Consider the following 15000-nt stretch of genomic DNA (forward strand, 5'->3'; position numbering starts at 1 on the left):
GATTTTATTTTTTTCCCAGTAACTAAAAAGTGTCTATCTCATGCCTGCTTTTGTTCTGTGTTCAAAATCGAACTGTGAAGAACAATAATCATTTTCATCATAATTTGGGGAAAATGGTAAAAATCAAGAATACCAGAACAAGGATCAATTTTTTTAAGTTTCTTTGCAAAATCGATTTTTTTCTTTATGAGTTATTTCCTTTCTACCTTTCATGGGTCTAGGATCAAAGGAATCAAACCAGGAATCATCATGTGGTGTTACTTTTTCTTTTCTTTTTCCTCAAAGAGCTTTTGGAAACTTTCATTTCAGACATAGGGACAGGTTTGAGTGTAGGTGTTGGCTTGGGGTTCCAAAGTCCTCTCCAAAAGGTCATTCGTTTAAAAATGTACCAATGTCAGCTGAGTGAACAGTAAATTACTTACGCTCATTTATCGTGTATAAAACAAGCCGACAACCTGAGAGAGGAAACCACTAAAGCACATGTCATGGGACTACCTTGCATCCACTGTTTAAAACGCAGTGCTTTGGTAGAAAAAACGGAACCGAGTCTGCGACCGCGTTGACATTTACAATATGGAGGGAAAACAACAGGGTGTAAAACAAAGAAAACGACAACCAGGGAAGCGCTGTGAAGTGATGTTTTGTAACAAAACAAATGCAGATGGAGTCAGCCTCCACCAGTTTCCTCAAACCCTAGATGCTGGACAATACATCTGGCTTCTGCCTGCAGCTGTTCCTCTGTAACATCCTCCAAATTTTTATTTTTGACCACATCTACTTCTTGGCAAAAGATGTTTTCTTCCTCCCTCCACATTGATTGGCAGTTTCCATACTGACACCTTGTAATAAAAAAATCAGTTAAGTAGCCGTTTTTTTCACGATGTTGAATAGAAGAAATAAAGAGAACAAATTGTAGGTTTGGTTTCACCCACAGGAACAATTATCAGCTCTGCAACTGTCACAAACGTGAGAGATAGCTACTTTACTTTATTTACAATTCTACATGTGCGACTGCTATTTTTTTGCTGTATCGTGTTTTAAAGTAAAACCCGAAAAATCTTCAATCGTTCGCCAAATTCAACACAGTAAAACTTAAAACCGATTCAATCGCGTGTGAACGTGTATAATCCATCAAATTCACCTCCACAAGCGTGTATGTTTATATTTTCAGTCAGTGAAACCTTAGCTTCGGAAGGTACGGGCGTGTAGCATAAAATCACTTCACTCCCATGGTATTCAAGAGTCTGCACACTTGGTTTTCTTTACTTGATCGCTCCTACATTTAATAAGCAACTGATTACTTTATTTACAATCGTAAATGCACTCACCATTCTCGCTTTCTTGATTGAGGCGACCGCGGCGCACAGGTTCTTGATCCTCTTCTGACTCTCGCGCTCTACTTTAGGTCACGTTCGTCCTGGCGGTTCAAATTGCCAAGGCCTGATTTCACCAACAGATTCATAAACCCTTTCGTTATGTCCACCGAGGCCTCAAAATCCGAATAACCAGACCCCGAAATAGAACCGCTTCCACTCGAAGCACTATCGGTCATCTTAGTTAATGTAGACACTTGTGACGTAAAGGTCACATGATCAAATTCGAACCGTTTATGGAATGACTCACGAAGTTGTATTTTAAGACGATATTCCAAGAGTGACCTTTTAGCCGTCAGTTACCATTTAATATCTCTCCCTTAGACCGGCTGTTGTACTCAATCATGGATCTAAAAACCTTCCTCGACAAGCTTCGCGAGAAAGCATCCTGTTCTGTGTGTAGGGAAACAGGTTTTGAACCAAAGGTACTGCCATGTTTGCATAGTTTCTGTCTTCCCTGCTTGAACAAGATTTTACGAACTAATAATGACCGCCATTTTATCAGTTGCCCTGACTGCCGAAAAAAAGTTCCAGTTTCTAGCAGTGGGTGCCTTAAGATTCTACCCACATACTCTGATATCAAAGGTTTGCTAGACGTGTCGGACATCAACGATTGTAATACTGCTGGAGTGAAATGTGGAAACTGTGACGAAATGAGCACAAATAGTTCGTACTGTTTTCAATGTCGTTCGTTTTGGTGTGACTCCTGTTTGATTCCGCATAACCTAATCAAACCAAATAAAGAGCATCAACTTCTTCTTCTGAAAGGTTTTGAAAATCAAGACATCGAGGACGCGTCAAAGCGGCCGGCATTTTGCCAAGAGAAGTATCACGAAGATGAAGAACTCAAGTTCTTTTGCAAGGACTGTGCTGTTGCCCTTTGCGATAAGTGTGTTGCAACCGCCCATGTTTTTCACGCTAAGATTCTTCTGAAAGAGGCAGAAAAGGAAAATATTGAACAGAAGAAAGACGAAATTGCTGATCTTGATATAAAATCTCATCAAATCGAAGCGCGAAGAGATGCAGTGAAACGAGACGTCAACAAGTTTTTTGAAAACGTGATCGAAGTCATTAAAACAAACAAGAAGGAAATTTTAGACAAAGTTGAAACACAAATTAAAGAATCGCGTGGATGTGTGCAAATTCAACAATGCAAAGTCAAGCGTCAAGTCCAAGCGCTTGAAACAGCCGAGATTACACAGTTACATAAGTCACCAAATACGGTCTTACACGAAGAAGTCGGGGATGTTGGAAAACAAGCCGCATCTGACCATGAAGATCTTCGTCAATTCTGTTTCAAACCAAACAAAACATTTCTCGACAGTCTTAATTCCGACGGCATCGGCTCAGTTGTAACGTTTGTGACTAACACTTGTGCTCATCAGTCAACTGCCGAAGGGAAAGGACTCAGTGAGGCCATTGTTGGACTTGAATCAAACTTTTTATTTACAACAAGAAATGCTGAAGGAGAACATTGTTACAATGAGTGTGACTGTGTAACCGTGGAAATAAAAAATCAGCAAGGCCATGACTGTGCGACAGAAGTGCATGTCAAAGATGAGAAAGATGGTAGCTACAAAGTCAGATACTTCCTTAAAGATACAGAAGAATGCCAAGTATCAGTGAAAGTAAATAAAGAACACATTCATGGCAGTCCATTTCCTGTTAAACTGAAACCCAGGCAGTTCAGACACGTGTTATCTTTTGGACAATCAGGTTCGTCAGTTGGAATGCTAAATGGTCCATATGGAGTGGCAGTCAATGAACGAGATGAAATTGCAGTGACTGAGACTGGTAACCACAGGGTTCAGGTATTTAGTAGTGATGGAACTTACTTAAGATCTTTTGGCAAGCAGGGTAATAAAGAGGGACAGTTTAGTTGGCCTTCTGCGATAGCATTTGATAAGAATGGTTGCAGCATAGTGGTAGACAGTTATAACCATCGAGTTCAATCCTTTAATGAGCAGGGTGAGTACCTGGGCCAGTTCGGTGGTACAGGAAATCTTGATCACCAGCTGAGGGATCCTCATGGTGTATGTTTTGACAGGAATGGAAATATCATTGTTGTGAATGAGCGCAACAGAGTTATAAAAACCTTTTCTCCTATTGGCAAGTGTTTGTCTAAACTTGGTGAAGGTGAAGGTGAGGGTTTTACTTGGCCTTTTCACTGTATTCAATATGACAAATATCTTGTAGTGTCAGACCATGGTGAACATTGTATCAAAGTGTTTGATATAAATGGCAAGTTTTTGCACAAATTTGGAAGTAAGGGGATAGGGGATGGGAAGTTTAATGAACCCCGTTTCTTGTCAGTTAACAAGGCAGGACACCTGATGGTCTGTGATGGAGGCAATGACAGAGTTCAGGTATTTGAACTGAATGGGAAGTTTGTAGCAAAGTTTGGAAGTTTAGGGAAGGAGCCAGGAGAGTTCTACACTCCAACATCTATAGCAGTTCTTAGTGATGGGAGGATAGTTGTGGCTGATTGCTTAAACGATCGCATTCAGATATTTGAGTAGATGTGGATGATTTATCTTGTTTTCAACTAATCTTGATGTATGTATTTATAAACTCACTGAATTTAATCATTCAAGTTTATTCAAGTTCTTTCATTCTAGGAAGTAAAAAAAAAAAAATACAAAAAGCCATAGTAGTTTTTGAATAGTAAACTAAAAGATTTTTTTGTACAACTTATGGCCAAAATATTGTATTTTTGTAATTTATTATAAAATTTAAAGTTGGGGTTTTTTTGTGGGTTTTTGGACATAGGTATTCATAAACTTTTTATATTTAATAATTCGAATTTTTTCAAGTTCTGTCACTCTAGTGAGTAAAAAAAATATATATATATATATATATATATATAGAAAGCGACAGTAGTTTTTGAATAGTAAACTAAAAGGTTTTGCTTTGTTGCTTGCTTTCATGGTACACCTGCATGTCGGTACTTTTGTTGACCATTACTAGTGAAATTTTATGTAAATATAAGCGTGAGCAGAAATTTTTAATTGCTTTTCCACTTTTATTTCTTAAGCTACTCTACTGTAATTAAGATAGGTATATTTTCAATATCAGAGTTGTGGCTTCTCACCTCAGTTTCCTATTTTTAATGGCCTGGAGTTTGTTAGATCCTCTTCCTTAAGCTTGACAGATGGAATATTTAAGTAGAAATCATTTTACTTCAAATAGACCTTTTCCACTTCTTTTGTTATACTATTAAATATTGCAAATATAGAGGAAAATGGAACCTCACACCAGTTCAGATTTAAGCAAGTACTTTGTCAAGCTTTTTTGTTTACATTGGTAAGGAAGTTGAGTACGCTAGTGGTCATGTCAGTTGTTGTCCTGATGTAGTAATAAAGTCTACTGTGGAACCAAAACGCTGTCTTATCCTTGACTACTGTTAAAGCCTGCTTGAAGTAGATCGCTGTGTACCAGGAAATTGTGATGAGTTTCTGTTCCTGCAGCTGGTTGTCTCTCCAGAGCTATTTTTACTTCATTGTTGTTGTACCTTCAGCCAGAGTTCCATTGTGTGTGAAAACCTATCACAATTTTTGTAGGGAAGATTCAGCGATAAGATGAGCTCACCAACACCCAGTTCTTAATCTTCTCTGAATTACATCAGAAGTTTAAGCAGACAGATCAGCTTCCTTAATTTTTCCAGCCAGATTTTATCCATGCAAATAATGAGGGAGGATCTTTACACCTCTGCCGAGCGCTTTGTTAAGGTCAATTGTTCAATGTGCACTGATATCCACAACTTCAATCGGGTTAAAATCTGTTCTGCAAAATAAGAATTACTACTACATTCTCTTCTTGTTCTTAGACAGATCCCACTGCAAACTGTTATATTGTTTACAATCTAGGATTGCATCTAGCATGCATAAGAAGACACTCTTTAGTCCTATTTACTAGAAACTACCAGGTAACCTCAATCACGTGGTGTGGGATTAGGAACACCAAAATGTTTGGGGGTATTGTATGTTTTTCTTATGTTTGACGTAAAATTTCCCACATCCTTGTCAGTTACCTTCCCATTTCATTTTTCCAAAGCATGCAAAATGTCACAACTGAGTGCGCCATTGTAAAAGGAATCAGGATTGTCCCACACTCTTTATGAGGTAGTTGTGCACTTTTTGCTCTCAGTAACATCTCCCCTTTTGATGAGGATTGAATGTGACAATTTGTTTTGGTCAACACCATCATATCATCGCACAAAATGTTATCAAAGTTCTGTCACCCTGGAGAAAAATCTTATATGTGACTCGTCTAATATTTGTCCAAGTAACATCTGTTATCTATCATGAATCCTACATTAACACCCTGAGAAGATGTGTCATTCTTGCATGGGCGTTGCTTTCCTGGCCGGTGAGCAGCCACCCCTTCCCTCCAAATGAAAATTGGGAAGGGGCCCCTTCCCAATTTTCATTTGCAAGGTACCCTTGCAAACTGAATTCCCAGTTTCCTGGGAATTCCTGGGAATTCCTAGGAATTCTCAAAAATTCCCAACTATGAAAATAAGCTCTCCTTTGAAAAGCATGGAATTACTGGAAATTTCTGGGAAAGGAAGACTCCAGTTTAATAAGAACTTGGAATTCCTAGGAATTCCTAGGAATTCTCAGCAATACATATTACCTACAATTTAAGAAAGGTGGAGTTCTTGGGAATTTCTGGGCATTGAATTTGAGGCAATTTAAATGCCATGAAGTCCACATAAATTCCAAGAAATTCTCAATACCTTGAATGTGAAGGTTTTAAGACAAGGAGCAATTTTAGGGGCTTAAAACTTTAGCTCAATAAAAGGTATGCTAAACAAAATTGACCAATAGATATAGTTAAATGTATATGTTTATAACTTAAAGATCACAAAATTTATTATTCAAACCAAATTTTAGTAAATCTTTGCATTAATATAAATTTTCTAATGAAGCAGCAGTCAATTAAGTTAAATGCAAATTGCCAATGAATCCAATGTAGCATGTCACAGATTTGCTTTCTAACCTCAGAGGACTCTTATTGTGATGCAAAATGTCTCATGTCCACACATGTGCCAAAATCAAAAAAGATTCATTATCTGTTCCTTGGTACTCAACTTCCACATGTGTAACATTACGTCATTATCTACTCTTAAGAACTTTGTTAGATATGAATAAGTTACTTCCCTAATCTACATTACTGGTTGCCTTTGTTAGAAAACCTTAGAACAGTCAAGCTCAGTTGCGCCAAACACTGTCAGAGACCTTTTGTTCAGATCATTTTTAATAGAAATTTCATGCCTTAGAAAAACAAATTCAACACCTATTTAATCTTTCTTTTTTTTTCATGGTTGTTATTGCTGTTTTGTTTGTTTGTTTTTTTGTTCTGTTTCCGTGACTGATTGCTGCTATTTGTTTTGCTGTTTATATTTTTACAAAACACTTTTTTGTTAGAGTTCCAATACTTAAGGATTATCTGCACACTGCACAAACATTTGGCATGTGGACAAGACAGAGGTGGTCACTGTTCCCTTCGAGAAATAACACCTTTTGCTTGATTTCTTGGATTTGTTTTACTTGAAACATTGATCTGAAAATATTTTAAAACAAGACTTGTTAGTAGTGAGAAGTACAAACCAAGTTTCTTTTCATAACTTAATTTCTTAACTGTCCCAATCACTGGACCTCCTAAAAAATATTACTTCCTTTTATTTTTTGTGCAAAATACAAGTCCTTTATATACAAATGAAAAGTGCATGTCACACTTCAATAATAACATCTCTAAGGTTACCTATTTTTCTTCTCTGAGTAGGCTATCAACAAAATTGTTTTATATTTTATAGCTATGGCATAAAATATTATTTGTAATTTAAAATGACAACCTTTGCAAAAGTCAGCTCTAAAGGTGACTTCAACTGCTTTCATTACAATTTTCAATGCTCAAATTTATTTATACCTTTCTTGTTTCATCCTTAATGCGTGATGACCAGCCTCACTAAAGAAGAATGGATTCTAGAGATCTGGCTGAACCTCCCTAAAGACTGCCAATGTGATCCCAGACTGCCTTTCCCACTCAAAAGACTCAACCTCTCCAACTTTGCCACATGGGAAAAGACAACATAGCCATTATGCTTTACCATTCTGGTCTACTCTTTAGAGTAAAACACTTGTCCATTCTTGTCAATTCCTTGCACTTTAACTTTATAACATGAATGGAAAAAATAAGTAGATTAATATCTTTAATAACAGTGTGTTTTCAAGCAAAAAAGAAGTCAGTAGTGAAAAGCTACTGATGATGATGATAACAATTGCGATCAATATTAATAAAACTATGATCAAAGAACAGACAAGCTCACTTAAGAGCAAAATATCATTTACTCTCTTTTAGTGTTCAATATTCTTCTGATAAAATCTTTAACACAACCATTTTCCAACAAATCTACCTTGCATCTTAAGGGACTCTGAGCATGAAGCATCCATCTAACCTAATAATAAATTCAAAATTGCACATTAATAATTCATTTCTCCAAATGGAGTTGGAAAAGTAAGATATAAATTTACTTGATTTAAATTTATAACAGTTTAATTATATAGTGGAAGCATATTAACACAGTCAGCAAGAGGTCATGAAAATTTAGCTGCATTAACAGGGTAGGGACAATATCTTGAGTGGTCCTGACAGATATGTTTGTATTTCTAAACAACTGTAAATTATTTAACAAACATCTGGAATGCAAAAACCCTAATATGTGCATACAATAATAACCAAGGGAACTTTGTTGGACACGACTTGGCCATACATATTCTTCCCAAAAACAATGGTCTTGACTGAACATCATGTTACATTAAGTTAAATATTGTTTTTCAAGTACTGCATTTGTTTTGTTTGGAAAACAAAATTGACCATAATAACAAGGTGGGGTGGTGTAACGTTGTTAGGTGCAAATTCACTGTTTCTGTTAAAAGTACCTGTATACAGACATTTCCTGTGCCATGTGTCTATGACATTGGTCATACGCTGGACCGCGGGCTGGAATTAGACATAATTTACTTGGACTTTGCCAAGGATTTCGATACCGTGTGCCCGGCAAAGCTCGCGTCGAAGCTAAAAACGAATGGAATCATCGCCAGAAATCAAGGACATTTCGAGCCCGCTAACAATTATCAGCGGTATATCGTATTACACTCCGGAACAATAGAATATCAAGAGAATTCAATATGACGGCGATCACGGCTCGATCTGCAAAGAAGAGTGTTTCGTACCATGAGTTATACAATTTGAGCACCGCAGATCTTTTATTTGATGAAAAGAAAAAGAAAAGAAGACCTGCAAGTAAAATCTTTGGGATTTTTCGAGGCAGAGCGATGACATGATGTCAGAATTTTGATTTGCTTTAATTTAATTTTCGCGCTAAGACTACTGAATTTGCATTCAATGCCTGGCATATTTTTATTCCGAAAAGGACCTGAGAACTAATTTATTTCCCTGCAAGAACATAAACAAATATGGCCGACGATTCGAAGATCAGCGTTGCTCGTGTTTAACTATTTCAGTCATAGTTTTCAACATGGCGTCTCGTCACTTACTCAACATGGAAAATAAGGGATATTCTGGCGCGGTGGGAAGGAGGAAATGGCAATTTTACAGGATATTTGGACGCTTCGAACTCTGTAGCAGTCAATTCGATCAAGAGCAGTTGATTTTATTGACGCACTTTCCTGTTATAGTCGAGTGTTTGGGATGGAGAACGACGGGTTTTGAAGAACTGTATGGCGACCTAGGTCAATGATCAATGACAAAAGAACTGGCTCGGGAAGTAAGTGGTTTTTATCCATCGAGTCCCTGTGAGGTTTGATGAATAACAGAATCAGTACTGAATATGTCTCGATCGAGAGCAGACGGGACCATGAGCTCCTGATTGTTATATTTTAGAAATTTTACAATTTTCCATACAGTTTCTTATATTATTTGGACGCCATTATGGACGAAATGCGCAAGCGCGGCCGCCATCTTGTCCAATATTTCTGCCGATGCGATGACTCCCTGCTCTCCTGGTTTTACTCATACCTAACTGGAAGGCGTCAAAGAGTGGTTATAAATGTACTTTCAGTAATTGGACTGACGTTGAGTCAGGTGTACCCCAGGGGGTCACTTCTAGGACCCGGATTCTCTTTTCATTATTTATAAATGACATGCCAAATGTAATTAATAGTGCGACGCTGGCTATGTTTGCTGACGATTCTAAATGTTATAGGATCATAAAAAATGAGGCTGATTTTTTGAAATTGCAGCAGGGGAGCAACTTCAGAATACCCCGCAACTGACACGCCCTCTTTAAATCTACAGGTCCGCGGGTGAATAAATATTAAACTAAGTGCTACCGTGGTCCGCAGTGTTTTACTAAAGTGCTACCGCGGTCCGCAGTCCCGTAGTGGATGAATAAGTTATGGGGTAAGTGTATAATTTAAGTGCTACCGCGGTCCACAGTCCCGTAGTGGACAAAGCAAAAAGCGGTATATTTCGTGAGGTTTATACATAGATAGTATGTAAATTATGTCGACTGCGGGACTGCTACATGTACGCCGACCCGAAGTGAATGAATAAGTATTAAACTAAGTGCTACCAACAAGGTGAACAAAGCAAAAAGCGGTATATTTCGTGAGGTTTATATATAGATAGTATGTAAATTATGTCGACTGCGGGACTGCGGTAGCAGGATTTGAAAGGGCGTGTCAGTTGCGGGGTATTCTGAAGTTTAGCCGCAGCAGGATGTAGTTTCGCTTACAACTTGATCCTTGTAAATGAATTGTATTTTCAGCCTACAAAATGCAGTAATCTGCGTATTAATCCATATTGTAGCTAAAGTATAAATGGTATAGATTGTGGGGGTTGTCTCAACTGAAAAAGATTTGGGGGTAGTGATCGTAAATGACACCTTGGAAGGATCATAAACTCATGATAGTAATGCTAAAGCAAACAGGTTACTGGGCTTTATTAAAAGGAATTGCACAGGAATTGTTGTAGTGTTGCAGTGTTCTGCTGTTGTGTCTACTGTTCATTAGTGTGTTTGCACTTTTGCTATTGCTCTCAGTTATGGGCACCTCAGTCTGTCATCAGCAAATTATTCTTAGTTGAAAATGTGCAAAGAAGAGCTACACGCTTTATACTAAAAAGAAATAGTAGTAACTTATCTTATAGGGCTCGTTTAATCAAACTGAAGTTATTGCCTTTCAATTACTGGCTTGAATATCTTGACTTAGTTTTCTTTTTTAAATGTCTTCATGGTCATATTGATGTAACTTGTTCATTTAATTACTATTTTTCCTTTGTCAGACGCGTCAAGCATACTCAGGGCTGAACTTGAAGATTAATAAAAATCGTACATCAACATTTCGGGACTTCTATTTTAATAGGATAACAAATTTGTGGAACAATATATCTAATGATGTTAGGCAGGCTGAGTCTATTGACTTTTTTAAGTGTAAACTTAAGTTGCTTTATTTGAAGAGACTCTTAAATGTTTTTGATGGCGACAACTTTCGTATCTTTAAAATAGTTTGTCCTAAACGTCGCTGGGTAAATACCCATGTTGTGTGCATTTGTTAAGCAGCCTATTTAGTCTATTTATATTATTAAGTTATTTAGGAGGGGGTTGGGTTGGAGCTTAAATCTAGTAGAGGACTTATGTCCTATTGTTTTTGCTCCGGTACTGCTTTGTACAAATCCTTAAATAAATAAATATATAAAAAAAGTCCATGATGGTGCCATTTATGTCCTCAAACCCAAAGGTGGACCATGTCCACAGTGGACCCCATCCTTCAACATAGTCAGCTAAATGGGCACCAGTATTGTGAATGTTGAGACCATAACTGCCATTCCCCTTTTTTGACCAGTCAGTGGGTGAATTAACCCCAAGAGGATGCTTCACAATAGCTTGGCTTTTTCTATTAGGTAACACATATGGACAGAGGCATAACACTGTCAACCCATCAGGATAAACATATCTTAAAAATTCTTCTGAGCCACAAACCAATTTCTCCTTGTTGAGCAGCAATGCTACAAAAATAATTTATTTTTTCGTTATTTCTTTTACCAACAATAAATGAGAAAAGCCTTAGAGATATTACTAGTGCTCCAGCTGCTTTCTCTCCTCTTTGATTGAAATATGTATTATTGTCACTCAAGATATTTGACAGTGGTTTAAGAATATTAATTTTGTTTGGCAGAGTGAAGCAAGCCTGGGACAAGTAACCTTAAAAAAAAATACACAACAGCAACATAAAGCACATAGAAAACTGGTATTGGCAGGGTTTAGAATCCTCATCAAGCCTACAATGTAATGGTTATAAAAAGAAATAAGATCTGAATATAGAGTTGAGACTGTCATTGGGTTTTCTTACCATACAAATGTTGAAAATCCTTGTAGAATGTCTGAGGGAGATCCCAAGCTCTTGTAAGCTGTACTGGTGTCATTCCATCCCCAAGAAGAATGTATACCCCCTCAGCCAAGTGTATAAAGTGGCACAGGTACTTATCAGGAAGGTAACCAACTAAGCCTGGAAGTGAATAGTACAGCAACCAAGACTACAACTCTGAAGCTTAAAAAAAATAGTTTGTTGCTGCGTAAGATTACTTCCCAGTATCAACAAGCCACTGTTCCATTCAAGTACACACCTTTCAAGTTCTTGAGATTTTTCTCCATGTTTTCTTGGTAGACGTGCCAAGAAGTCTGGAGTTCTCATCTTAAGTGTGCGTTTATTGACACCATTAACCCGCAATTTATTCAGTGTTTGTCAAACCATATTTCTTGCAAACATCAGGTACAAATAATGACCAAATGAATTCTATCATGTGAATCTAGTATAAACTGTTTTCACAAGAACACAGTTCTATTGCCCTCTATCCCATTCTGTCACATATGTACATGTATATTGACCATGATTACCAAATATAGTTACTTAACTAAAACAAATGAAACACTCAAATCTTAACTGAGTTGCGAGAATCTGCTCATTTGCTATGACCTGCAGTTCTAATTTAGTTGGTAGTACCTGCCCTCCAATAACGTATGACTTCTGTTGATTAGTTGCTGAGAACCATGTGTAGAGAAGGGTCTATGTAACACCTAATAGGCAGCCATGTATATAGTCAGGAACCAAATCCAATACTATATCAAACCAGGGCATCATTGCGAGGCTAGTGACATCATAGACACCTACAACCTAATAATCAGCAACAGTAATAATCACTGATACCCAAAGAACAACAACAGCAATAGTAACATTAGCAAATGACACATGATTAACTACTGTTTTAGAGACTATTCCTGTGCATATTTCTTAAAAAAAGGACATGTACATGTTCAGGTGGTGTCTTTACAGCAAGCTTTATTGTATCTTTTAACGTCAAGCTTTAATTTATCTCTATAAAGCAGTGTAACATGACAATCATTTTAACCTTTTTATTCTCTCTGTTTCCCGAGAGACCATTCCTTATAAAACTCTCGTAGGTGCGCTTTGAGACTGCTTTAGCGGGAGTCCGGTAGGGATAGAAACCGGTACGCCCTTTTCCTTGTTTAACCACTACACCAGGTTCTTCACAGGTAAGACAACTGTATTGCCCTTTGTGCTGTGCCATACAAGTGGGATAGGCTTTGCCCTGCAAATCAGTGAACTCCAGAATTACTGCAGCTTTAGCAATGATTGGAAGCTCCTCACAATCTGGTTTCATCAAAAGACCTGCATGATAAATAACAACTAGGAATTGCAAAGCAGAAAGGTATAATTTTAGAAGAAGTATTTCATGGCCTTTTCAAAGGTACTGAAAACCCCTGAATTTCATGTCAAAAATTTCATGGTGTTAAAATTCACTAGTTTTTAATGGGTTAATGTAAAAAATTCATTGACCATTAAAATGTTCCTTGAATTTTCATGGCCTCTCCATCGTATTTTCATGGCACATGAAAGTTAATTGCCAGTTAGTTTTCATGGGGTTGTTAAGAATATGCAGGCACCATGAAAATTCCTTAGAAACCCCATGAATTTGGGATGAAAAAGTCTTCACTTTACTAATGTACCAAAACTATACTACTGTGTATAGCTTGCAATATACCATAACTGTAATACATACATTATCACTTACCGGTAACTCATACATTGAAGAACTAACCTTTCTGTGAAATTTCTTGGTACTGTTGTATAGGCACACACATGAAAGACATGAGCAGAAGTCTGGATTCTCTGATAATTTATTTTGTTTCAGCTGTTGTGTATAAATCTTAGTTAATTTTGATTGCATATTTACTGCTTATAGACAAAATTTGTCCAATGTAGTGTTGGCTGTCATACGCCATAGCAACCCAGTCATTGATATGTAGCTCTTGTTTGTCATGGCCCAGGTCAGATACAATATACATAATATCAATTAAAGCAGAGGCATTTATAGGTAATTTTAACCTGGCCATGAATTGATATTGTTAGCGACTGATGTCTTAGAAGTGCTGTTCTACAAGATATATTATATATTAAGACTTAGATTTCTGTTACGCAAAAAGTGCAAATGCAGTCAGTAATATTTTATCGGCTGGATTTTACAGTCATTGCTTAAGAAATGTAGTCAAACTACTGCACAGCTAGTTCCCTCCGAGGAAAATAATTATTGTATTATTACCTTTTCAATAGAAAAGGGTGCCGTATCTATATTTTAACTAGCTTGTTGTTGTGGCAACTTGGACTTTACTGAACTGGCAAGCACATCATTCTGATCACAACCAATTTGCTTATCTGAAAATCACACAGGAATTCTATTGTTAACCCCTCTTCACCTCTTTTCGTGGCCTTACTTTTAGTGGAATGCTGGAAAAATATTAGTATGTCCATGCGTATAGGTTGTAAGTTGATTATTAATTTGTTACCTTTTTCCTTGCTTTCCAAATGGTTGGCCTGAAAAATAAAATGAGGTTATAAATGTTAAATGTATAATTACCGTATTAAATTCTAGAAAGTAATCATATTACTTTCAGTTACATTGAGTCAGTAATTTGTCGCTCAATTCAGTTAAGGAAAGTGAGAATGTATTACTTTTGGAATGTTATAACAATTGACAGTTTTTCTTTGTATGTCACCGTATTTCATTTTTGTTAAATTTACTTTAAATTTCTTAGTTGGGAGACCACTTGCAGCTCTCCTTATGAGCTGGACTCCAGCTCCAAGTTTCTTCAGTTGGTTTTCCAATTGAAAAGCTCCCTACACTGCAATATGAGACAAAATATACTCAGTTCATTGATTATTTGCCTTAAAGTGTCCTGATGACAACATTTTTACTGATGCTAGTAATGTTTTTATTGATTTTGTCAAAATAAAACCAATGCTGCTTGTTTTATTGTAAGGTCGAGAGGTCTTCATCGAGGTGGTCTTTCCTTCAGAGTTTGTCTCTGGCAATGGAATTTCATCTTCTTCATCACTGAGATACTTTGACCTCAGCTAGAGCAGAGAATACGTATCTAGAGACAATACAGAAATAGATCAATACAAAAAACAAAAAACTTGCAGTTGAATGATAGCCATAAAACCTCTGTTCATGTTTCTAGAATGTATAACTTTCTCATTACCATCTGCATCTTCATCATCATTTGGACCGAGATAGGCTGCTT

At 37.0% G+C, this 15000-nt stretch overlaps 1 protein-coding gene and 1 pseudogene across 1 annotated transcript; one reads left to right on the forward strand and one right to left on the reverse strand.

Annotated features, from left to right (window-relative positions):
• The first annotated feature begins 1648 nt into the window (after positions 1 to 1648).
• On the forward strand, positions 1649 to 3892 carry LOC149036291 (E3 ubiquitin-protein ligase TRIM71-like). Its single transcript, XM_089188813.1, has one exon. It carries the CDS (start codon positions 1718 to 1720, stop codon positions 3890 to 3892), a length of 2175 nt encoding a protein of 724 aa, XP_089044939.1. The 5' UTR covers positions 1649 to 1717.
• A 2453-nt stretch (positions 3893 to 6345) lies between these two features.
• The window catches only part of LOC149036292 (uncharacterized), a 9607-nt pseudogene continuing 952 nt past the window's right edge, over positions 6346 to 15000 (reverse strand).

The sequence above is a fragment of the Pocillopora damicornis genome, chromosome 12, assembly GCF_964200805.1.
Source record: "Pocillopora damicornis chromosome 12, jaPocDami1.2, whole genome shotgun sequence".
Lineage (NCBI taxonomy): Eukaryota > Metazoa > Cnidaria > Anthozoa > Scleractinia > Pocilloporidae > Pocillopora > Pocillopora damicornis.

Bases quoted from the DNA above. Each gene is read 5' to 3' on its own strand.
- LOC149036291 (XM_089188813.1), top strand. From the start codon at position 1,718: ATGGATCTAAAAACCTTCCTCGACAAGCTTCGCGAGAAAGCATCCTGT.